This window comes from Protopterus annectens, chromosome 8.part0 (assembly GCF_019279795.1).
Source record: "Protopterus annectens isolate FY-2018-M chromosome 8.part0, PAN1.0, whole genome shotgun sequence".
NCBI classification, from domain to species: domain Eukaryota; kingdom Metazoa; phylum Chordata; order Ceratodontiformes; family Protopteridae; genus Protopterus; species Protopterus annectens.
The window spans coordinates 918,319,942-918,345,156 of record NC_056741.1 but is presented as its reverse complement, the minus strand read 5'-3'; the positions used below and the strand labels follow the sequence as shown (position 1 = coordinate 918,345,156).

Genomic DNA, 25,215 nt, shown 5'->3' with positions numbered 1-25,215 from the left:
GGCATCTGTCGTTAGAATCTGACTCGCCTCTGGCCGGGTCACAGAAAGTCCCTTGTTTAGGTGACATTCCTGAGCCCACCACAAAAATTCCTTTTGAATGCAAGGTATTATCTGAATGACAGTGTCCATATCTTGGCAGTGCTGTGTCCATACATTTTTGAGATACCATTGTAGCTTCCTCATATGCAGTTTGGCAGTGGGAAGCACCAGAATACAAGATGCCATGAACCCCAAGGCTTGAAGGACTGTCCTTGCAGTCAGCCTGGACTGATGAGACAATTGATGGAAGTAAAGAGAAAGATTCTTTTGTTTGTCCGGGGTCAAAAAGGCCATCTGGGATGCTGTATTCAGTCTCACACCCAGAAAGCACATGTCCTGAGAGGGTACTAGACTGGACTTTATTTCGTTCACAGAATACCCCAGGCATCTTAGCACTGCTATCACATACTGTAAATGATGAAGAAGTTCGTCCTTTCCTTGGGCCAGAATCAGGCAATCGTCCAAATAAGGATAGATCTGTATTCCTCTTAGCCTGAAGAAAGCTATCACTGGAGCCAGAACCTTTGTGAACACTCTGGGCAGTAGATAAGCCAAAGGGCAATGCAGAGAACTGATAATGAGAAGTCCCAGCCAAAACGCAGATACTTTCTGCAACTGAGCCTGATAGGAACATGAAGGTAAGCCTCCTTGAGATCCAGAGTCACCATCCAGTGATCTTTGCCCAGCAGAGGTAAAAGCTGTTGTAACGTCAACATTTTGAACTTGGGAATGTCCAGATATGTGTTGAGGATAGATAAATCCAAGATTGGTCTCCACGTGTTCCCTTTCTTTGGTACTAGGAACAGGCGAGAATAAAATCCTAGGCCCACTTCTGGCAGAGGGACCGGTTGTATGGCCCCTATTTGAAGTAGCAGAGAAATTTGTTTGTGAGCCTCTAGTCTTTGCTGAGGAGGAGCGTCCGGCATGCCTTTGAAAGGAGGCAAGGTATGGAAATAAAACTTGTAACCTCGGTGTATGATATCCAATACCCATTTGTCTTGGGTAATCAAATTCCAATTTTCCTTGAAGAGTGCCAACCTTCCTCCCAAAGGAGCTGCCAGGCAAGAAGGATCTGGCAGCTGAAAAGGTAGGTCATTGGGCCTGTTTACGAAAGGACTGGCCCCTGCCCTCACCGAAGATTGTGCAGGTGAACTCCCTGTTCTAGGTCTGAAAGAACTCTGAGCTCTGCCCCTACCACGTCTAGATCTACCCCTAGACTGAGAATCATAAGAAGGATACGTCCACCCCTTAGCAGGCCAATTCCTACTAAACTTTGGAGGCTGTACTTGCAAAAATCTTTAACAGCCTGCATGGACTTAGCCTTGTCTTCCATTTTCTTCAAGACTGACTCCACAGGTGAACCAAACAACACATCAGACTGTAAAGGAGCATCCAAAATCCTTGTCTTAACATGGTCAGATAAATTCTGATCCCTCAGCCATGCGTGCCTGAAGAACTGAACCAGTGGCAGCCACCCTAGACGAGGCCTGTACAGCATCAAAACCACATTGTAAAGAATGCTTACCCACCTGCTCTGAAACATGCACCAAATCTTGTAATTCTTTACACTCAATGCCTTCCGCCAGAGCATCCACCTTAGACTTCAATTGAGAAAGAAGATAGTTTTGATATTTCAACATATGAAACTGGCAATTCAAAGCCCTCATAGCTAGGGTAGAAGATGTATAGACTTTCTTTCCCCATCTATCCAAAGCTCTGGCCTCTTTATCTGGAGGAACCGGATTTTTTACAACAGAGGCCTTGACACCCTTAGGTCCCTGACTAACAGTTTCTGGGTCCGCCCTAGGACTCTTATAAAGACATTTATGAGCCTCAGGCACCCTGTAATACCTATCCGGTTTAACAGGAGCAGGAGGCAGAGAATCAGGATTAAGTGAAGCCTCTGCAAACACATCTTCCACAACATCCAGAACAGGAGGTATAGCCAAGGGCCTATGCTGGGGCAAAAGCAAAAATTCCCTAAGCCTTTTCCTGGAATCAGAGAAGTCCTGACCTTCCCACTTAAAATGTTCCCTCATGGAATGAAGAGTCTCTGAAAAGAAAAATCCTCTGGAGGAGAAGCAGAAGGAGTCGAATCATCTGCATCAGAATCAGAATAAGGAGAGTACTCCTGCAAGTCTTCAGCCGAAGACTCAGAAACATCGAAGCCTGCTCAAAACTCCCCAACTCTGGCTCCACCCTAGGCCTCTTATCAGGAGGGGGCAAAGAACCTCTAATCAGAGTAATCAAATCTTCTGCCATTTTAAGCATGTGCTTCTTGGGCACAGACCCTGCTGCACTAGGAGTGACACCAACAGAAGCTAAACCTGGCCTGCCTCTGGGGGAAGCCTTGGAAACAGGAGGAGAGGGCCTAACCACCCTAGGAAGGGAGGGGAGTACAGTAACTTGGGAAGCCCCTTCAGCCTGACCTGCCTCCTGAGAGGCCACATCCTGCAAAATCAAAGTCTCTCCCTGGGACTCCAGAGAAGCCTCCGTCGGAACCACCGGTTCCACTGACGCCTCTAAAGAACCGACGTCCGGAACGGACGACTCTTCTTGCCTGGGTTTAACTGCCTTGTCTTTGCGCTTCTTCGAAGAAGCGGGCGCCGGAGAATCCGACGGCATATTATAATTGCACCGCTTCCCGAAGACCAGCCTAGCACAATCTAACCTTCACTTAATAGTGCGCTTATTGAACCTAGCACAAAAGCGACACCCAACAACGTCGTGCTCAGGCCCCAAACAAGGAATACACAAAGAATGATAATCCCTATGCGGTATCTGTTTCCCACAAGAAATACAGTTATTCACTTTTTCTGACATCCGGTAAAACACTGAGGCAAGAAAAAACCAAAATATTCCCCAACGGGGTACTTAGCCAACTTTGATTCGGTCTGAAACTCCGAACTCGAAAAATTTCAGAACGCCGAACGGCACTTGCAACGCTGCTTCTGCATCGGACCATGCGGCAAAAAAGACTGAGGATATGACGTCGGTCATGCGCTTTTGTACCCTGACGTCCTGATGTCAGTTTTAAGCGCCTTGACCGACGTCAGCCTTATACTTTGGTATTCGGGCCGACCGAGGACAGCGGACTACCCATATGTCAGGACTGCAGCAATGTGAGATGAAGAACATCCAAATTTACTTGAGCTACACGCTCTAGGGATATAAACCTCAACACAACAATGAATAGAACATGCTGGAGGGATAGATTCCCTTCGCAGAGACTTCCCTTTCTATGGAACATGGTCCCGATCTACATAAGACAGAGCACCTGACTATCACTCTTCAAGAGGAACCTTGATGAGTGGATGGGCAACAAAGTTCACACTGGGTATCACACCAACAGCACTACTTGATAGGGGCAAAGGGTACTAGTTGCTAGCACAAGGGTCTAGGGAACTACTAAAGGGGCGGTGAATACCGCACAACATGCTGGGCTAATACATGCCTTTGGGCAGATAGCCCAGTACCAACCTATGAACCTGTAAATGCAATTTGAGAACAGATGGCTTTTACAATGACACTGTATGCTGAAAGTCTGCAGTCCCCTGGGAGGTGAAATGCTCTTAAAAAGAGGTGCTTAATGGTAAAGCCAAATCTCAGTAATTCAATGCCGCTTTGCACAATTACTGATAGAGGAATTCCCTTTGCTCGTTTATGAATCATGCTACATGGGCACTTTCTGAATATGTTACAAGCACTCATTGTTCCAGAAAATTATTGAAAGATGTCAAGATGATTAACGCTGTTTTTATTTTCAGACACAGTTAATCCCAAGATGAGTTCCACAACCTAGGTCTGATGCGTCCACAGCTGGAACCTGGTACAAATAGGGAACAGATGATCTTCTCTCATTTGCTTGACATGTAACCATTTACCTGTTCAGTTCTTTCTTTAGGTGAAAGAATAGTAGTTATGTAAATAAATTTACCGTAACATTACACATTCGAATGACCACTGCTGCAGTAGCCTTAGCTATATATACATATGGGTTATTATAGACAAAGAATATAACTGGCATCCAGCTTCCAAAGCTTCAGAGAACCTTCCACACACCAAGATCAATGACAATGCAAACAGATGAAGATAGAGTGGTTTGGGTGCCACAGCCTTCATGCCAACTGAAAGGGAGATCAGAGCCCAGAAAAGGTCAATGCTAAAGTCCCCATTCTAGCAACAAAAACATAAAAAAAAATAAGGAGAATGGAGTGGCTATGGAAGTAGTGATCATTCAAACATCTACCGTTATGGTAAATTTACTTGCACAACTGTACTGCATTCATCATTTGATCACTGCTGCAATAGTCTTAGATATAGATACAGCACCATAGCTTATACTGACTGGAAGGAGGAAGGATGTGGGTCCAGGAGCACATGGAGAAGGGTGCTAGCAAAGCTTGTTCTAGACCTGGGAAAGGAATTCAGCTTGTATTGCTTTGTAACAGTATCTAGAGAATCCACCCCTTTTTAAAAATGCCACAGTTGAAGCAAAGTCTCTGGTAGAGTAATCTTTGACACTGACTGGAATTGCTTTATTGCGGTGTGTATAAATAAAGGCAATAGCATGAAACAACCATTTTGAGACTGTCCATTTTGACCACACGCTGTCCCTTTTGGTTACCTTCATGAAAAATGAATAACTGAACAGAATTTTTGAAAGTTTTAGTTCTACCAAGATAATCATAGAGTGTGTGGGTATCCAAAGTATGGAGAATCCTTTCTCCTCTTTTTAAATTCTAGAAAAAAAGACAGTGAGATGGGCAGCTGTTCTGGCAGTTGGCACAGAGGGTTAAGGTTGGGAGCTGTAGTTCCTGTGGTACAGTGTTTGATTCCTTAAGCTATTATTTGCCTACTGTGTGACCTAAGTCACTTAGAAACAGAAAGATACCAGTCTAATGGTCCAGGGATCTTTTTAAGTCTAGCCAAGCAGAATTCCAAGTGCTAACTGGGCATTTTTATAGATAGGAAATAGTCAAGTTACAGCTTTGTAGCACATAACTGTCTTCTGTCCAGAAGGACATAGCTGTCACCCAGTAACACATTTGCGCTTTCCCATCCATTTATCCAGGCTGTGTACGAATTGGGTCATGGACGTACTTTATTTTACATGGATGCAAAGCCTGTTTCAGAGCAGTGGAATCTCTGAGCCTGTTTCAGAGCAGTGGAATCTCTGAGTAGCTTCTCAGTGAAGTATAGCTACCTCTCCAGCATGTCCTGTTTAGACTGTGCAAAATGTTAAAATCCTTAATGTGTGTTTTTCTGATGCTACAGTTTTTGCAGCTGTGGAGCAGGTTCATCAGTACTGGATCTGAGGACATAAAGGTTAGGTAAAGGTCATTCCTTAACACTACAGGGGGGACTAAGAATAAGGAGCATGATCTAAGGTGATACGTAATGTATGTGTTGAACTCCCTGGATTCTTCTGGCATGGAATTTCTGTGGGTGGGCATTTGAGTTGAAGCATGTGCTTTTACAGGTACATACCAAAGGGAGTGATGTACTCTGACTGGTCTAATAAAGGCTAAGTACAGAGGGACGATAGCCTCCTTGGACCTGAATGCAATGCCCTTACTTATAAACTGTGTTATATAAAATGACTTTCTAACTGTGGTTGACACATGTTAGTCAAAGGCCAGATCACTAAACACACAACCCCCCCAGATCTCTGACAAGCATTTCTACTTTAAATGATGTGATGTCAAAGTTATAAGTTTGCGGGAGTGGATGATTTACAGAAGACTGTTGTGCATTTTTTGCATTAAAATTTAATGCCATGGCTTTTACACAAATTGTAAGCTTGTGTGAGACCCTCTTTGAAGAAGTTTGTGTCTTCAGGGGATTCTAGAACTGCCCTGAGCTTGCTATCAACAGCAAACGTAGTTAACCACAGCCCCATTGTATTGGCCTGAGCATTTCAGAAATAAATGCCAATCATGGGTGGCCCGAAACATTGATCCTGGGTCACCCCTGAAAAGGGCAGTCTGTCCAGTGTGCCATCCTGGTTAACAAATGGGTATTATTTATTATTATTGTTGTTGGCTCGAAGTAAACTTGGACACCACTTTAGGCATAAAAGAAAGTACAGTTGTGTACACTTATCATAAATGTAGATGTTCGAGTGTATTCACTGTTGCAGTCATCACACTTGGGTTATCGTCTCCAAAGAAAAAACTTGAAAACAGTATTACCACGGAGTTCCAATAAGTGCTCCAACACCACTGTAATATGCTGTCACTAGTTCCGTTGTAAAGCCAAACAACTACTTGCAGAAAAAGCTCCAATATCCACTGTAAAATACTATCGCTAATTCCGAAGTAAAGCCAAACAGTTGTTTGCAGAAAAATCTTCAAATATGCGTCCTAAGCAACACGCCAGCCAAGAATGTTAAAATAACTGGTTTATTGACGATAACACTCAAGAAATGCTAAATAGACTACTGCATATTCGTACCCAATATAAAACAAGCAGAACGCTTGAAGCGTAATACAATAAAATGTGTTAAAGACGTTAACTGTTAAATACTGTGGACTTTGTTTAAACTGGTTAAGCGCTTTCACCCATAGCATATGGGCTTCTTCAGAAACACCATCAAATTAAACTATCCGCCTTTTAAAACTTCAAAGGCGCCAAATTGAAATAGAACTGTTCAAACATTTAAAGTAACAGTACTTGATATATCAAATTCAATACAAAGTACAATACAGAGCTAATTATTAAGTTGAACTACCCAAAACAGTATTTTAAACTACTTTGTTGCCATTGCGATAAAATGAAACATATAATATACAATACTTCTATAAATTATATCATGTGAGAACTATGCATAAATACTCAACTATTTCACAACATTACTGACAAAATACAATAATAAAAAATAGCCATCAACTGCTAAATGTCCACATATTATACTAAAAAGCTACCCATCCTGATTATTCTGTCACTAAATGTGCCTGAAATGTGTATATATTGAGACAATTGTATAAAATAATATAATATAAAATTAGCAGGTTGCACTACAACAACCTGTGAATAATAAACTATATAAGCTACGAAAATTGGCACAAATATAATGCTGCTATAACTACCATTGTGTTATGTTTCAAGCAAATTATTGTGTTATCACAAAATTATGAAGCATACCTCTAACAAGAATACTTACATATTAAAAACATTTACTTGTAAAAATTATTTATGATAATTATAAACCAAAAACTATATAATTACTTATAAAAAACTATAAATACTGAAATGGTATAAACTGGTAAATGGAATATGCCCTTCCATACTACTGATAACAGTAGGACTGGAAAGCTGATTTATAAGATAAAAGAATCAGAATAATTTCTTCCAAAATGATAAGTGAATAAATAACTATACTGTGTTGTATTTAAACTACATGTTAACCTCAAGAACAGCCTTCAAAGAAATGCCATCATCGAGTCCCGCAGGTGTAGTGGCATCTGTAAATAACTGCCACCATACTTCACAATAGCTTAAACATTTTTTATTGTCTCTACCTCTGGGATCGATCCTGACAATATCTAATAAAGCAAATTTAAAACAATGTTTTGGACCTTTTTGTTCAATGTGCTTAAATAAAGCACTTTTCTGGTCCATCTTTCTTATGTTATAAATATGTTCATAGATACGTTTTTTTTTAGGCTTCTTTCAGTTTTTCCCACGTAGTAGCTTGAACACTCGTGACAGATGGCAATATAAACAACCATCTTGGAGTTACAATTCCCCTTAATTAACCTGATTTTTGGTCTGAATATATTGTTTAAAACAATTTCCTTTTTATCAAAAACATTGGCTACATGATCCACATTTGGTAGTGTTGTTCAGTATCCTTCACTTTTTCCTCTCTTTGTCTACTTCCTTTCTCCAAATATCTTTTAATGTTGGCTCCCATCTTATACACTATTCCTGGTTTTTCTCCTATTATATTCCTTACTGTCTCCTCACTGGACAATATATACCAATAATGTTTTATAATTTGTATCCCATCCTCTGTTCTAGGACTATATAACATAATTAGAGCACTTTGTGTCCTTCCAAATTACCTTTTACCAGCAGTTTCCAATTAAATCCATTGACTTGGTTCACTTCATTACCTAAACCTAACAAGGGTTTGTATGTAGTACCCCATAAACCTAATACATATGCATCCACTTCATCTGATAATTTCTGGGGATAACCCCTTTCATAAAACATAGTGTGGATTTGGGTTATCTGCCTGCAGGTAGTCCTCAGTCAGCCCGAATACCAGAGACTTACAATTTCTGCGTCTGCTGTTGTTGCTCCAGGATTGACGTCAGGTCGTCAGGGGTACAAAAATGGGCAGCTGACGCCATTACATCAGTTTTTCTTGCCCCAAATCTCAGGAGCCTCCCCAACAGGGAGCTAGGTTATGGTGGGGAAAACACCACCAGTAAAAAGTAAATACCAATACCCCTGAAAGGGGTGAGGAGAAGGCATAGCGAGGGGGGAGAGAGAGAGAGAGAGAGAGAGACCAGGGGGCTGGAGGGAGGGAAACCAGGACTACAATAGTGAATACACTCGAACATCTACATTTGTACACAACTGTACTACGTTCTTCGTGTTTCACTGTTGCAGTCATCACACTTGGGTAGATTCCCAAAGCTGAAGGGTGGAGGCAGTCAAGAAGAGTTAGGGCTGGCTAGAATGCCTTGTAGGACTGCTGTTGCAAAACCTGCCTGGGATTTGGAAAAGATAGGCAGGTAGTAATGCTTGGTGAAGGTGTGTGCAGAACTCCAGGTAGCAGCTTCCAGGCTGTCCCTGGTAGGGACTCCCCTGAGAAATGCTGTAGAGGTAGATGTTGCCCTAGTGGAATGTGTTCTGACCCCTTGAGGGGTTGGTTTCCCATGGTGCTTGTAGCAGAAATGGATGCAGTGTGCTGGTCTGCCACAAAATTTTGCACAAACAGGATACAAGATGCCAGCAGACTGTGTGTGTGCTGAAAAGCTATGCCCTATGCCAATATGGCTAGTTTACACACACAGTTAAATGTTGAACTCTCACAAACTGATTAAGAAAAGGAAGATCTAGGAGTGGTCTCCATGATGCTTTTTTCTTTCGTACCACAAACATTCAATAAAAACCTTCGCCTTTCTAAGGAGGGATAGCTTCACTCACCCCGAGTTGGCAGATGTTGAATAATGGGGAAAACAAGAGTTTGATCTGTCAGATGAGGAGGAATCCCTTGAAATGGTGGGAGAGATTCCCACTGCCATCTGCAATCCTGATGAATCACTCTCTTAAGTCCATCTGTCCGAGATCATTTGTTGCCAGAGAGAGGAAATGCAGGGACAGATTTTAGAGAAGTAGGGTCTTGCCAGGATGGGAAGGGGTGGTTTCTACAGATAAATCATTTAGACTTGTTAGACTATAAATGTTTCTGGGGGGCTCCTCCTTTCATTTTGGAGCCCCCTTGCCCCTCCTTTTTAAAAGTCTGCTTACCAGCATCTTGCTGTGTCTGCTTATTTTGCTTTTTGTTAAATCTAGTACAGATGGCTGTAAAACTCCTGACAATTTTGGGGAAGAAAGACTAAAACATCTGCGAAACTCTGAATTAGCTTTCCTTGCTCATCACACATTTTAAAGACCTCTACAGCAGATGGTCCAAATACAACTTCTCTAAAACAGAATTTAAAATTTCAGCTTAAAACTACATGTATTTCTACTTTTGTTTTTTGGGAGGAAAAAAACAACTTTAATAATTTCCTGTTTCACAGACTACTGCTTTCCTTGAACTTTGGTGTCATTTTGGCTCCAACATAGATGCATTTGTGTACACAAGCAAACTTTCTCATAACATTTCCATCAGTAGCTACTCTGAAGTGACATCAGCAGAATCCGTGATTTAGATAAGGCATCCAACTCTGTCGTGTTGTGAAGGTGTATACAGAGGCCCATTTGGCACTGGAGTCAATGCCCTTGAAGAAAGCACCACAGGAAGATACCGCTCTGGTGGTATGTGCTTTCACAGATGAAGAGAAGACTACTTCTTGCCATGGTAGGAATAACAAAGAGATGGACTTTCAGATCCAAATGGAAATTGTCTATTTACAGACCAGGCTACCCAACTTGCCTTCCTGGAGACAAACAAAAAGTACGTCCATTTTCATGTCTTAGACTTACCTCCCACTCAGACTATACCACCACCTATTACTTATCTGATATACTGACAAACTTAAACCTAATATTAACTCCCAAAAGCCAAACAACTAAATTGCAACTTATCTTCTCTCCACCTTCATTCAGATCATAACCATGTCCCTCAAAACTCAATCCAAATTAACACAATTATTATTTACAACAACCTTATTTTATCTAAATTACCTAACCCAAACAAATAACATAAATCATTCTCCCTAATTTCACACCACTACCCTATCCTTCATTAATGACACACACAACTCTACCTGTATATTCCCTTGTCTCTTCCCCTCAACACCACCATGCTCCCCCTCAACACCACCATGCTCTCTTCCCCTATAGAATTATAACTAAAATCACCACTCCCAATTATACTAGCCAAATAGCCTCAAAACTCATTAACTGCACTAAGTACCCCTATCTAAGAAAATATCTCCCCCACCACCTTATCTCTATCCTCCTCTCTGGTGACATCCACCCAAACCCTGGCCCCTCTTCCACTCTGGACCTAACATCCCAACCTCATCCCCCTCATGCAACTGGTAAATCCCTCCAATTCTCAGCCCTAAGTACTCAAAGCCTCTGTAACAAAATTCCAAACCTTCATGCCTGGCTTCTACATAACCAGACATTCTCTCCATTTCAGAAACCTGGCTCAAGCCCCATATAAAAGACTCAGAACTAATACCACCTAACTACCGCATTCTAAGAAACGATAGAACACAAAAAAAGGGGGTGGGGTAGCACTCATACTCTGCATCCCTGCTAGTCATAGTCACCCCCCTATATCAAACCCTTCCCCAAATTTGGCAAGGCAGAAATGATACCAGTCCTACTCCAACTAAACAAGTATAAACTCATATTTATCCTCTCCTTCTATATCCCCCCTGGTGATAATGTCTCATCCCTTGAAAACATTCTCAACTGGGTCTCCTCTAACATCACTCATGAAACAATAATCCTAGGTGACATTAACATAAATTGGACCACAATCCAATCTCCCACCAACTCACTCAATATTAACTTACATAACTTCACACAATTAATCAATTCCACTACCAGACCTTCAAAGAACTCCAGCACTGGAGTACAATAGACTGGATTATAGTATCGCATCCTCTCTATATCTCAGACAGTGGTATTCCCCCCGACCCACTAGCTGACCATTTCCCCACTTTTGCCCACCGTCTCCCCTCTTAAATGAACTCACACCTATACTTCCTCTCGCTGCATAAAAAAATTCAATCCTGAAACTTTCATTAACACACTAAAAAAACACCAACTGGAACCCATTAAAAACCCTTCCCCTAGATAATGCTCTTTCCTACTTTAACCACTTTCACAAACCTACTCAACTCCCTTGCCCTCCTAAAAACTAAATGCATAAAAAGTAACCGTGTACTCCGGTCAACTAAAAACATTTTAGTTACCATGCGACTTTGTGACAAAGCATGGGCGCAATACCAAAAAAATAAAACCTCTATTACCCTTACTGAATATAAAATACTACACAATAAAGTTAAAAAACTCATTGCCTCTGAACGCAAAGTATATTTCACTACCCTCCAAACTAACCACAAAACTAATCCCAAACTATTTTGGAAAGGAATCGTATCTCTCCTTAACCCTGGAAAAACAAAAAACCCTTGCCCTAACCCAGATGCAACCGACATGGATTTAGTAACCCAATTTAACTCCTTTTTCACTGACTCCATCAACAAACTAACATTACCCTTCACCAATAGCTCTGTAGCTCCTCCTCAGCCTGCTCCCGCCTCTTCCTCTCCTAACATCCTAAGCCCTCAACCCCCACCTTTCTTCTTCATCAATCCCATCTCCATATCTACCATAAAGAAATTTCTCCAAAAATTAAAACCTGGCTCCAATGCCCCTGACAAAATCCCCTCCTACTTCCTAAAAGTAGCTGCTGAAGCAATTGCCCTCCCTGCTGCTGAAGCAATTGCCCTCCCTGTCACCATACTAATAAATCGGTCTATCTTAAAATGCCAGGTCCCCAAACTTTGGAAGAAGGCCTTTATTATTCCTCTCCATACAGGTGGCAATAATAATGACATCCCAAACATTCGCCCTATCGCCATCCTAGCCCCTATTTCTAAGCTACTTGAAAAGTGTGTCCACCAACAACTCTTACCCTAACCTCATCAATAATCAGCTTCTTACTCCCACACAACATGGCTTTAGACTAGGTCATAGTACCTCTACTACCCTCTTCTCCTTCCCAGAAACAATTAAAGCCTGCAACTCTGGCCACTTCATATCCACTCTTCCTTGACCTCTCTAAGGCATTTGAAACTTTTCCACAACCTCCTCCTTACCAATCTCTCTAAACTTAACCCATCCCCTTCCTCTACCCAGTGATTCTCAAGCTATCTCACAAACAGGTAACAAGCAGTTAAATGGAAAAAAGCTTCCTCACCCTTCCTTAATACATCCACAGGTGTCCACCAAGGTTCCATTCTAGGTCCCCTATTATTCAACATATTCATAAATGATTTCTTCAAAGCCATTCCAAACTCCAGTCTCATCCAATATGCCGATGATTCTACTAAAATCTGTTCCCCCCTTCCATCACAACATAATCTAACACAAGCAGCCTTCTCTTCCACTCAACAGTGGATGCTAGCCAACCATCTAGCACCTCTTCTTTAGGCAAACAATCCTCCATAATTACCAGCAAAAATAATACCCCCCCCCCCCCCCAGAACTAGTGTCTGACACATAACTACTAGGAATTATTATCGACGATCAACTAAAACTTGACAAGCATCTACAAGAAAAAAAAAATTAGGTATGCTTTACAGTCACAGTCACTTTCTCCCCTCCCACCGCCAGGATTACATTAGCTAATACATACCTCATCCCATCCCTTTTATATGGCGATTCCATCCTAACTAGCCTGCAATCTTCCCTCAAGACAAAACTCTCAACTTGTTATAACAAAATATCCAAATGTGCATCAGGTCATAGAGCCTCTTCCCACCACTGTAATTCCCTTCAACAACTAAGTTGGCTAGAATTACCAAACTTCCTCACATACACCCAGCTCATCCAAGCACACAAATGCATTCATAACCTCTCTTTCTGCCCCTCCCTAGCAAATAGCTTTGAAATGCATAAACCAGATAGACGGCCAAGATCCAATTCTCAAAACTTAATTAAATTGCATAAACCAACACGTCTAGCTAGGAATCACCTGACGTCCTTCTCTCTTGCATGCCTCTGGAACTCTCTCCCTTCTCCCATCCACACCACCAGCAGTCTCTCCTTGTTTAAAACCTCACTGCACTCACACCTTACTTTGCAATGGAAATGCTCTTGCTGCCATCCATCCTAATTCTGACCACAGTTTTTTTCCTAACTTTCCAAACTTATTTGTTGCCTATCACTGCCTCCTAAAGTTATACATCTCTTGTGATGTATTTGACCAATGACTAAAAAGTTACCTCATTGTAATTGCCTAAAAAAAAAAAATACTACTTATTGAATTAACCTGATGTAATTTTGCTTTTTTTATTTTTGTATTATGTAACATATTTGAAATGTGCGATATGGATTTGTACTTTCTGAACTATGTATACATTTATTTGAAATGTATAATATGGATCTGTGCTTTTTCTGTACTATGTATTTGTATTTTTCCAGAGCTTTTCTCCCCAGGACTCCGTTGAAAATGGGCTCCTTGTAGCCCAATGGACTATCCTGGAAAACAAATCGCAAATAATAAAATAAATAATGTATTTAGTCTTAGAAAGGTAGAATCTGAGTTGTCTGTGTATGTTCAGAGACAGAAGCTTCAGTCCTGTTCAGTGGGTCTAGAAAGAAGGTAGGTAAAATGTATAGCTTTTATTGATGGATAATTCAGTAACCACCTTGGGCATGAAGGAAGGGTTAACCTCGACAGAGACCCTATCATTATCGAAGACAAGGACAGGAGAGGTGGCTGTAAGTGCTTGAAGCAAGTAAGGCCCACCAGTAAAACATTTTTTTCGGGTACATCAGGGAGGAGGGCTGCTAGTTCAGGTAAGTTTTTACTAACTAAATTGAGATCTTAGGGGGGAGTGCAATAACCCTACTAGGTGGATTCAACTATTAACCTCTAAATTCATGAGAATAAAGGGAGAATTAAGTGGCATGCAAGCAGCAATGGCAGACAAGTGTGCCTTAACAGAGGAATAGGCCAATCCAGTTTTGAGTAGTTCACACAAGCAGTTTGGATATGTGGTAGATTTTAATGCCTCCTGGTACACCTGAAGCATGCCCTCAGAAAAATAGCATCTGAAAGGAATTAAAAATTCTATCATTCACACTGTCGGGAGATGGGGTGAAACAAAGAGCCCTTTTTCTATGCAAGTCTACTTTGTGAGATAACTTGTACTGAAGGCCCTTGGGTAGGTGAAGAAGGTAAAATCACTGCTGCCTGGGCCAGAATGGAGTTAATGGCAAGAATTTTGATCTGTTCAGCTGGGTCTTCAAGTAGACCCTTTGGGAGTAGTATTATTTAGTTGCTTCTTGTGGTACTTGAACCCAGAACCTCTGACTATAGTCTTACACTTAACCCCTGAAGTTGGTTTGTGCTACAGAGGAAGGGGGAAGGCATAGAGGTATTTCCTCTCCACAGGAATGACATATCGCCCATCCTCAAGGCCTGTGAACAAGGAGTCCTGAGTCTGTTTGGAGCAGAGGCAAACAGATCTACTTGAGGAATACCCCATCTGTGGACTATGTCCAAGAAGACCTCTCTGTTTAGTATCCATTCATAAGGGTCATCCATGGTCCTGCTTAGAGAATCTGCAAATACAGTGTCTTCTGATGAAATGAAAACTGCCTGTAGGGACACATTTGCTTTTACAGCTTGATCTCATGTCAGAAGGGCTAGCCTGCACAGCTAGTAATACTTGCACCACCCCAGTTTGTTGACGTACCATACGTAGACAGTGAAGAATTAATTTTTCTCTTACCAGAAACAAACCCCATGCTAAGTCCAATAAATCAACCCTACCCAAAATAACTGAGACAGGTGAAGACAAGTCTAAATTTTTGCTCCTTTCTGACAGCAGTTTCTAAAGCAGGACCTACTTCTAACAAGCAAAACCTCCCTTGGTATGGGCATTCCAGTCTGGCTATGTAGAGAGGTATTCCCTGCACCTTCCTCCATGGCAGACAAGAGGTTTTAATTGCCCACCAAGGGCTCTCTAATAACCCACAAAGGACATGTTTAAACCTCAGTCCATGGTGGCTATAGGATCTACACCAGAAAGAGCCAAGGAAAAAGATAAATGGTCTGAGAAAACAGAAATGGCCACAACACAATCAACCTTCTGCAGCTGATGTAACTGAGAAGCCTGCCGAAGTGGCAAAGGCTGCTTAGAAGTATTTTTCTTTTTCGTTTTGTGGCTAGAAAAACAACTGAGAAATTGGTAGGATGTCCCATGGTGAAGCCAAACATACACCTGAATCCTAGGGAAGTGTGGCACCAGTAGTTGGTGATAAACGTAAACCTTAGTTTTTCCACCAAAAATCACACTGAAAAAACAACCCAAGTCTCCAAAAGTAATACAAAAAACTTTTAGCAAACAAATAAAATCCTAAGTTTTAACATTTTTCCCCTTAAGTAAAAAGTAATGCTCCTGTTAAAAAGATACAAAAAGTTATGTGACAGTCTATAAAAGTACTTTTTACTTGGCTTAAAATTACAAAGTAGTAGTTCAATTTCTGACATAAAAATAAAATGTGGAAGTTTTTTCTCCCCCTAAAGGGAGCTCATCTGCCCAGCAATGAAAATGCATTAGCTGGCAGTCTATCCTCTCTTAGGTGTCAGGGAAGTTCTGAAGTGCTTAGCTCCCAAATCACATTTTTTCATTCAGCTCTGCTCAAGCTGTTTTAACAGTTTTGGTGGGCTGAAGGTGCCCTTCAGCTTTGAAAGTTGGACCACTATTATAGCCTTAGCAAGATATAAACCTATATAACTAAGGTTACTGAAGCAGTGATCAAATGAAGAACAAATGGGATCTTCTTCCTCCAAGGAATGGATTGCCCATTTCCAAAGACATCCATCTCCAGGATGCTGAATTTTTCTAATGTGAAGCCTTATGCACTGCACCATCATAATACTCAAGGACTTATGAACAAGAAGGCAAAATAAAAACTTTTTAGTCATGCTAGCTGGAAATGCTACTAAATGGACAACATCCAGTATGGCTAAAATTATCTACATTAGAAAAACCCTATTCTGAAATGTCTACAACACTGACGGCATGAAATCTTATTTCTCCCTACTGCCTGCTATGCTTACTGAATCAAGAAAGAAAATAATATAGTTTAAATCTTTCAGGACATTCTTCTGAATGTGTCTGAATCACAAAACTGTTTAAAGTACATATGTGGACAGCCTGTAGTCTGAGACACCACAACTGCAGCAGCCAAACATTTTAGAAGTTACGGATAGACTGAAAAAGGGAAATGGACAAAGAAATTCATCATTTCTCACTTGAAACCAAATAGGAACATGCTACTGAAGGCTGCTTTCAAGCTCTCTGATGAAGAGAGACAAGGACCTAAATGCTTAATATTCTGAACTTTCAAATTCTCACATGCTTATTGAGATGAGGGAGATCAAAAATATATGCATCTCTCAAATGATGACAGAGATGTGATAGATCCAAAATGGGTCTCCACTAATCTTAATCTTAGGAACAGAAATGGAGGGAGAATATCAACCTCAGATGCTGCAAAAGGAAAGTACAGTTGTGTACACTTACCATAAATGCAGATGTTCGAATGTATTCACTGTTGCAGTCATCACACTTGGGTTATCTGCCTGCAGGTAGCCCTCAGTCAGCCCAAATACCAGAGTCTTAGGATTTCTGCATCAGATGCTGTCGCTTCTTCCAAGACGTCAGGTCATCAGGTGTATAAAACAGGCAGCAGACGCCATTACATTAGTTTTTCTTGCCCCAAATGTCAGGAGCCCACAAATAGGAAGCTAGTATATGGTGGGAAACACCACCAGTAAAAGGTAAATACTAATGCCATTAGGAATGGCCACAGAGAGGAGAGGTAGAAAGACAGAGAAAGCCGTGGGGGGGGGGGGGCTGGAGGGAGGGAAACCAGGACTGCAACAGTGAATACACTCAAACATCTACATTTCTGGTAAGTGTACAGAACTGTACTATGTTCTTCGTGTTTCAATGTTGCAGTCATCACACTTGGGTTGATTCCCAAAGCTGACGAAGGGTGGATGCAGTCAAGAAGTGTTAGAGCTGGCTAGTAAGCCTTGTAAGACTGCTGTAACAAATCCAGCTCTGGATTTAGAAAAAAATTGGTAAGTGGTAATGCTTGGTGAAGGAGTGTACAGAATTCCAGGTTGCAGCTTTCAGAATGTCCCTGGCAGGGACTCCCCTGAGAAATGCTGTAGAGGTGGAAGTAGCCCTAGTGGAATGTGGTCTGATCCCCTGTGGGGGGGGTTTTCCAAAGTGCTTATAGCAAAAATGGATGCAGTGTGTTATCCATTTGGAAACAGTTTGCTTTGCAATGGTCTTACCCTCTGCCCCTGTAGCAAAGCTGACTAGCAGCTGGTCAGATTTTCAGAAAGGTTTAGTCCTGTCAAGGTAGAACCTGAGCTGTCTGTGCATGTCCAAGGAGTGCAGGATCATTTCCCCTTTATTCTGAGGGCTAAGGAAGAAGGCTGGCTAATGGATGGATTGGTTTAGAGACACACTGGACACCACCTTAGGCATAAAGGATGGGTTAGTCCTGAGGGAAACCCTGTCAGCATGGAAAATAATGAAGGGTTACATAGCCATTAGAGCCTGTAACTCAGACACTCTTCTTGCTGAAGTTATGGCTAAAAGCAAGGCTGTTTTCCAAGAGAGGAATTTTAACTCTGCTGAAGCTGCAGGTTCAAAAGGGGGAAGTGTGAGCTTTTCCAGTACAAAGTTAAGGTCCCAGGCAGGAGTGGGAGCTCTCTTAGGGGACCTTAAGTTGTTAGCCCCTCTCAGGAACTGTTTGATGAGAGGGTGAGAAAATAGAGGTGGCTCAGTATTATGAGCTGAGATGGCTGAGGCATAAATCTTAATGGGGGAGAAGAATAGGCCTCTGTGGAGTAGCTCTGCTAGGTAATCCAGGATTAGAGATGAGGAGGGTACTGCTGTGTCCTTCCCTGGAGACTGAATCCAAGAACAAAATCTTTTCCACTTTTCAGCATAGGATTTCCTAGTACTAGGCCTTCTGGCTTCAAGAATGATGTCCAGCACCTGTTTGCTGAGGGTTGCTGGTGGTGTATTCAAAGGATAAGCCAGGCTGCAAGGTTTAGGGATTGCAATTGTGGATGGAAAAGCTGTCCCTTCTGTTGGGACAGCAAGGTAGGAGTCTGGTGAAGGTGCCAGGGCGGCACTGCTGTCAGACTGCGCAAAAGTGGGTACCAATGCTGGCGTGGCCAGTCTGGGGCAATAAGAATTGCCTTTGGCCTGTCCTGTTTTATCTTGAGTAGTACTTTTGAGAGGAGGGGCAGAGGCATAAATTGAGAGGTTTTCCCATTGAAAGGATAGAACCATCCACCTTCCAGGCCCTGCTGTGAGGGTTCCTGGTGCAGAATTTGCTCAACTGGTAGTTCTCAGGGGAGGCAAAGAGGTCCACCTCTGGTGTCCCCACCTCTGGATCAGAAGGTTGAAGGTGTTGGGCTCCAATTTCCACTCGTGTGGGTCTAGGAGATTTCTGTTTAAATCGTCTGCCAGTGAATTTTGTTTGCCTGGCAGGAACTGAGCTTGTAGATGCACTTGGTTGCTCAAGGCTGTGTTCCACAGGGCCATGGCTAACCTGCAGAGTGGGTAAGAATGGGTTCCCCCCTGCTTGTTTATGTACCACATAACTGTGGTGGGGTCTGTTTTTATAAGCAGTTGTCCTGGAAGGATTAGGTATTTTAAGGCTGTCACAGAGCATTCTGTACAGCTAGCATAAATAGTTTCCTAGCAATGCATCTCTCTTACCTTTGGAAGACTGGGGCCTGAAGCCTTTCCTTACAAAGGTGGTCTTGGTAGGGTAGTTCCTCTGAAACCTGGGCACTGGGGAAACAACACATTTCATGTCTTGCAGCGTCTTGCTCTTCTCCTGTAGAGACTTAGACTTCTGCAGCAGAGGTACCAAATAATGCCTTGTTGTCCAGGGGGCATCCATAATTTCTGCCTTAATATCATCAGGCAAAGGTTGAAGCCTGAGCCAAGAACAGCTCCTCAGGACTGACCCAGATGCAGCCGCTCTAGCTGATGCCTCCACGGCATCATAGGTAGGCTTTATGGAATGCCGCGTAACCTGAGCTGAGGAGTTAAGTCAAATGGTACATGAGCTACTCACTCTAAAGACCTTAACCTGGTATGTGACATTAACAAAACCTGCTGGAGGGAAAGATTTGTCTCTCAGAGGTTACCACACCTTTGTAACACATTCCCACTTCATGTCAAACAAGAGCACCTCAATGGCCCTCTTCAAATGCCATCTGGACGACTGGATGGGTGACCGTAAATTCACCCTGGAGTTCCAGTGGTGTCCATCTTGGACAAGGGCAATAGGTGCTGATCCTGGAAATAAGGGTAAGAACTTGGCTAGGCTTGAAAGGACCCTACGGACATTAGCCTAGTAACTTCCTATGATCCTGTGAAGGATGGAGGAGAGCTTGGTCTTCGTGGGAGAGTCAGGAAGCTCAGAAAGTAGATCAGTAGCGACCGAGAGAAGGGCCATGGAATATTTGGCCATATGGGTCTGGTAGTTAATGGCTCCGATTGGCACAGTAGCTGATGTATAAACCTTTTTTTCTATTCTCTCCATGACTCTGCTGTCCTTATCTGAGGGGAGCAAGGAAGTGGAAGGTAGCATCTTGCAGGCCTTGTCTGCAGATACTGAAATGGTAGCAGGGTCTGGAGAGGGACATTTGAACAGAAATTTGGAATCCTCTGACACAGTAAAATCTATCTGGCCTTTTGGAGGTAGGAGGATAAGAATCAGGGCACTTTGAAGCTGCAGCAAAGGCACCCAGGAAGGCTGTCAGAACAGGAGGTATGGTAGATGGGGAATCCACCTGCAGCAGGTCACAGTACCTTATTTGGATATCTGACACCTGAGAACAATCTCATTTGAAAACCTCCCTCATTTTAAGAGTGGATTCCCCACATGAAATATCCTCCCCTGGGGAATCAGGACCATTAGATTCTTCTTCTAGGGAGGCATAACTCAAAGGAGAAGAAATCTGGGCTGAATAAGCCAAAAACTGTCCCCAGAAAAATCCAGTGTCTTAGCTGAAGTCCTACGAAGTCCTCTTTTGTGGTTTAGAGGGAGGAATGGATGGGAAAGGTACAGAGGGAGGACTGAGGACTGTCTCAGGGCCATAAAGGCATTGAACAGGCCTTGTGAAAAAGCCTGCCAGCTGGTTGTTCTTGAGGAGCAGGCAAAACATGTTTTGGTTTTAATTTTCTTCTTTTTAGGAATCTCTATTTGGTGGAAAGTGGATGGGCCTGATGTCAGGCCTACACTCCACAATGTTGGTAGGCACATCCTTTCGCACAATAATTTGTTTAATACCAAGCTTCAGTCACAATGATCTGAGATTCTCCCCCTATGGCGAACTCGGACATCTACGTTTCCCTCGAGGACATGCTGGTAGGATCCTTCATGGCTTCCACATCAGTACCCATTAAAAGGAGTGCCTACCTACTTCGGAATGGTCTCCAGGCCAACATCAGCCTCAGGAGAGATATCCAGACAGAGCAGTAGGTCAATCAGGCAAAGATTTCTTGGCCTTGTTAGCTTGCAGCTCACATGAAGGGCCCAATTTTAACTTCTAAATCATGCACAAGACATTTTAGGCACTGATTTTCCAGGCATAAATTTAGAAAAGCTAACCAACTATGCATGGTCTTGGGGACGAAGGCCTTGAAAATAAAACACAGTATGGTCGTGGTCAGGGCCTAGGCAAAACAGACAAAGGTCGTGAGAGTTCTTATGTGAAATTTGCCTTCCACACTGACACTTGCCCTTCCATGCTGTCATGTAACCACAAAAACAGAGTATGCAAAAGATAAGGAAAACCCCAACGAGGGACTTATCTGAACCAAGGTTCACAACTTGTCTGACAAGAGATGACCGGAGCAGACAATTGGACAGGCGGCAGAAAGCTTCTGAGGTCTGGTACGTGCAGATGTCCGCTTTATACCAGACATCATTTTATGACTGATGTACATTGTGCTTTTGTGCGACGTTGCATGTACCTCACAGTTGCACTAGACTTTTGTGTATTGGCCGGACGTACGAGTCAGCTAGCGGCACACTCCCTCATGTTATGAATGCTGCAACATATGACTAGGAGGACATCTGCAAGCACTAAGAGGAAATGAAGAAAACCCATACACATCATGACTTTATATGGGAAGATCTCACCGCCTAACAACATTCAAAAAATTGCAAGAATAAGGCTACAGTAGTCCTTCATTGGATCCAAGGTGGACCTAATAAAATACAGTGAACATTCTAGAGGAGACATTTTCCATTTTTTTTAGGAAGTTTAAGGTTCTCCCCAGTCAACAGTATCTGCTATATTATTGACAGGGGTAGCTGGCATGCATATAGGATGGAATCCTCAGCAAAGAAATATAAGGAGAATGGAAACAGTCACTCAGATTAATACCTATTCTGGTCTAAAGATGCTGATACACTAAGTCTCAGATTCAAACTCTTTCATAGAGCCTGCAATAGAATGATGGCCCAGAAAAGGAAAAAAAAATCTGTTCAAAACGTCTTCTGTTAAAGATAGATCTGTTTCCTGCCTACATGCAGGGGCACAGACTGGCTCATTAGCTGAATGAAACCTGTTGGGTAAATTTTCCTTAGATTTAGATTCTCCAGTTCCTGGATACAAGTGTGAGTTTCAGGAACAAAAGGAAATTCCAAGGGCAATCAGAAATTCCTGTTCTAGTTATGACAATACCTGGCTAAGGCCACCCTTTTAACCAGGCATGTTTTCTAAGAAGGACTAAACAAACTACATATCTAGGACAAGGACAAAGAAAGGATGCATCATAAGTGCACCTTTAAGTGAACTGACAAATTTTAGTTAAATCTTTTTAAAAAGTAAGCTATTTTCTTTTCTAATTCTCCTCCCCAGAAATCACTTAGTATCAACCCTGGAAAAATTGGCATTTCAGAAATATAAAGATAAACTAAAGAATATGACAACTATGAAACAGAAAAAGTTTTTAACCAAACATCCATGAGCTTTGTTTCTTTAATAAAAGAAAAATACTATCAGAAGACACTTGTTTTCCATGTTCCACAGTCACTAGAATAAAGAGGTGAGGCAGGATGGGAGACAGACGCAGACACCGACTCATCAATAGTGGAAGAAGGCTCGTCTTGGTTCCCAGCACTAGCAATAATTACATGAAAGCAGGTGCATCACACCACCATGAACAGCCAAGAGTGCCTTTGCTGCAAGTGGTGTGCCACTTGGTCGAGAGGTTGCATATGGCAGAGCTGAAAGACTGCCAAGGATGTGGAGACAGTAGTAGTCCACAGGATCTGCAGGTTGGCCCTTTCTTCAACACCTCACACCTCTACTGGGGAACAAACAATGCTCTTGTTCTGATGGAGGTCTCTCTATTGGGTGCAGTTAGGGGAGTCATTGAGTAGATCCTACAAACAAAAGATAAAGACAGTTTGATAGACTTTCTAGAGCGCATGTCAACATAGACAGTGAAACTTAGGGGCAAGCTAATGGAATAAAAAATTTATACATCCAAACCAAAAATCGAAAACTTTTAATGAGTACTTCAGGGCTTTAATAAAATGAGTTACATAATTAGCCAACAAAATAGTTAAGGGGAGAGACTGAACAATACGGCTATGGACTCTGAATTGTGGTAACTTTTTCTCTTTTGACAAGCCATCAAAAGACTAGTCAGCGATACCTGCAATAGCAAAGTCTTCTTTAAAGCTAATGTCTTCCAGAAAGGCACCTCATCCTCAACATCATCTATTCTGTTTCCATAATTTTCATATTCCTTCTCATACAATTAAACTCAAAGATATTTAATATCAGAAAAAGTGCGTTTACAGAGATTATCAGTTTTCTTCTTATAACTGCCCATCTAATGAGAATGGCAAAACATTTTAATAAAAAAGATGAAACAGAGTTTAATCTGAAAGAAGGAACAAACATTTGTTAGCCTCTATATTCATTTTATACAATTTCGTTTTTTCCTGAGGTTTCAGTCAGGAAAATAATCATGAAAATTACCATTCAATGGAAGAATTTAATGCCTGAGACACAAACCTTTAACATTTTCGAGCTTTAGTAATACTTCTTTTGAGATACAACGGAAAAAAACTTTTCTATAATGCAGTTTGAGCTTTTCTTAGTTCCCTACTTCACAAACATCTTAAAGATTTCTAGGAAAAATTTAAAAACATAATGCAGTTAACTAAAAGCCCTAGACATGCTAACTAACAGTAAAGAAACTTTCAAAGGAAGCAGCATGGAAATGGGAATCCCCTAGAAATGACACAAAGGTGCTAAGGTGGAGGTGGGTGTAAAAAAATGAAATACCCTGAAAAATAAGATGCTACATGCCTGAGAAAATAATTTTATTTCTTGCTCCTATCAGTGTACGAAACTAATTCACATTATAACTGGGACCTTGCACACAAAGACCAAGCATGAATGTAAAACTGTAAACTTCAAAAGCTTCTTTCACCATTAATGACAACTATACTAGAGATTTAATAAGTTCTGGAAGAAGCTGTGATGAATTAATTTCAAAAGGATCTCAATTTCAAAAGTATCTCAGTTTTATTTAATCCAATGACAAAAGGTTTATTTACAAGACACATGCCTAATTGCACCTTAAGATGCAAGTACCTCCACTGTAAACCTGTGTGAATATTTAACACATATTCCCCAAGTAGCACTTTGTCACAGGTAATATGGAGCAATCTAATGCCAGTGACAAAATGTTGCATATGCAGACCTCTCAACTGTGCCAGTTTCAGAAAAACCTTCCTATTTTCAGGATAGAGTTACTCCTGCATATTATATACCTGCTTTTGAAGGGGTGACCCTATTTTCAGCTTTGATTTACCTCAACATCATCTTCTCAAGCCCTCGCTCATCACGTGATTTTTGAAACTGTCTAGTACACAGAAAACCATGCTACATACCGAACATACCACTGGTACCAATACCTTAAAGAAATAGGAGACATACTTATATCTCCATTTTTTGTAATGGAAAACAAATGGCCTTGTATGGCAGAATTTTGCAAAACAGTTTATTAATGTCTAGAGATATTACACTCTGAAAAAATATTTTTCCATCATTATTTGCCACTTATTCCCAGTGGAAGAGGGCAGAGTTAATTAGTAATTGGAATTCATAGTTAATGCTAATTACATTTCAAGAGTTTTCCCTAGATGAACCTGTTTTTCCAAAGTCCTTTCTACTTTTCAACATCTACAGAGTGAGAGGTATGCAGTATGTAGTATTAACAGTTAAAAAGTAGTTCTCACAATATGGATGCTATAAAGTGCAAAGGAAGGAAAGTCCTCTTGAAGGACATGAACACCCAGTACAATCACTGGCTTGGGGCCACTTAGAAACATCTTGCCACACAAAATTTCTTCAACACCAATGCACTATAGATGGAAGTCTTGAAAAGGAACGAACTGAGAGATAAATTCTTTACCTCCATCCATGTCAGGATAGGACCACAGTTGAGTTTGTTATCTACGACATTAGTCAGCCTTTCTAGGTAGTCTGAAATGAACATCAAAAGCTCCTGCAATCAGAGTGAAACATATTATTTTGGTAAATAATTCAGTGTTCTTACATGTTCTTGTATTGATATCAAAAACACTAAAAAACAGAATACAATATAAGGTACATAAGGAAAAATAAATCCTTCATCACCCTGTTTGGGCATAAGTCAGCCT

At 41.6% G+C, this 25,215-nt stretch overlaps 1 protein-coding gene across 1 annotated transcript in view; it reads right to left on the bottom strand.

The window, feature by feature from the left end:
- ARHGAP33 (Rho GTPase activating protein 33) overlaps positions 1–25,215 on the bottom strand; it is a gene marked incomplete in the record, with an annotated part of 3,206,105 nt that overhangs the window by 1,885,766 nt on the left and 1,295,124 nt on the right. The window contains 1 exon segment of the mRNA XM_044080442.1: positions 24,969–25,061. Within this exon segment, the coding sequence (XP_043936377.1) occupies positions 24,969–25,061 (93 nt within the window).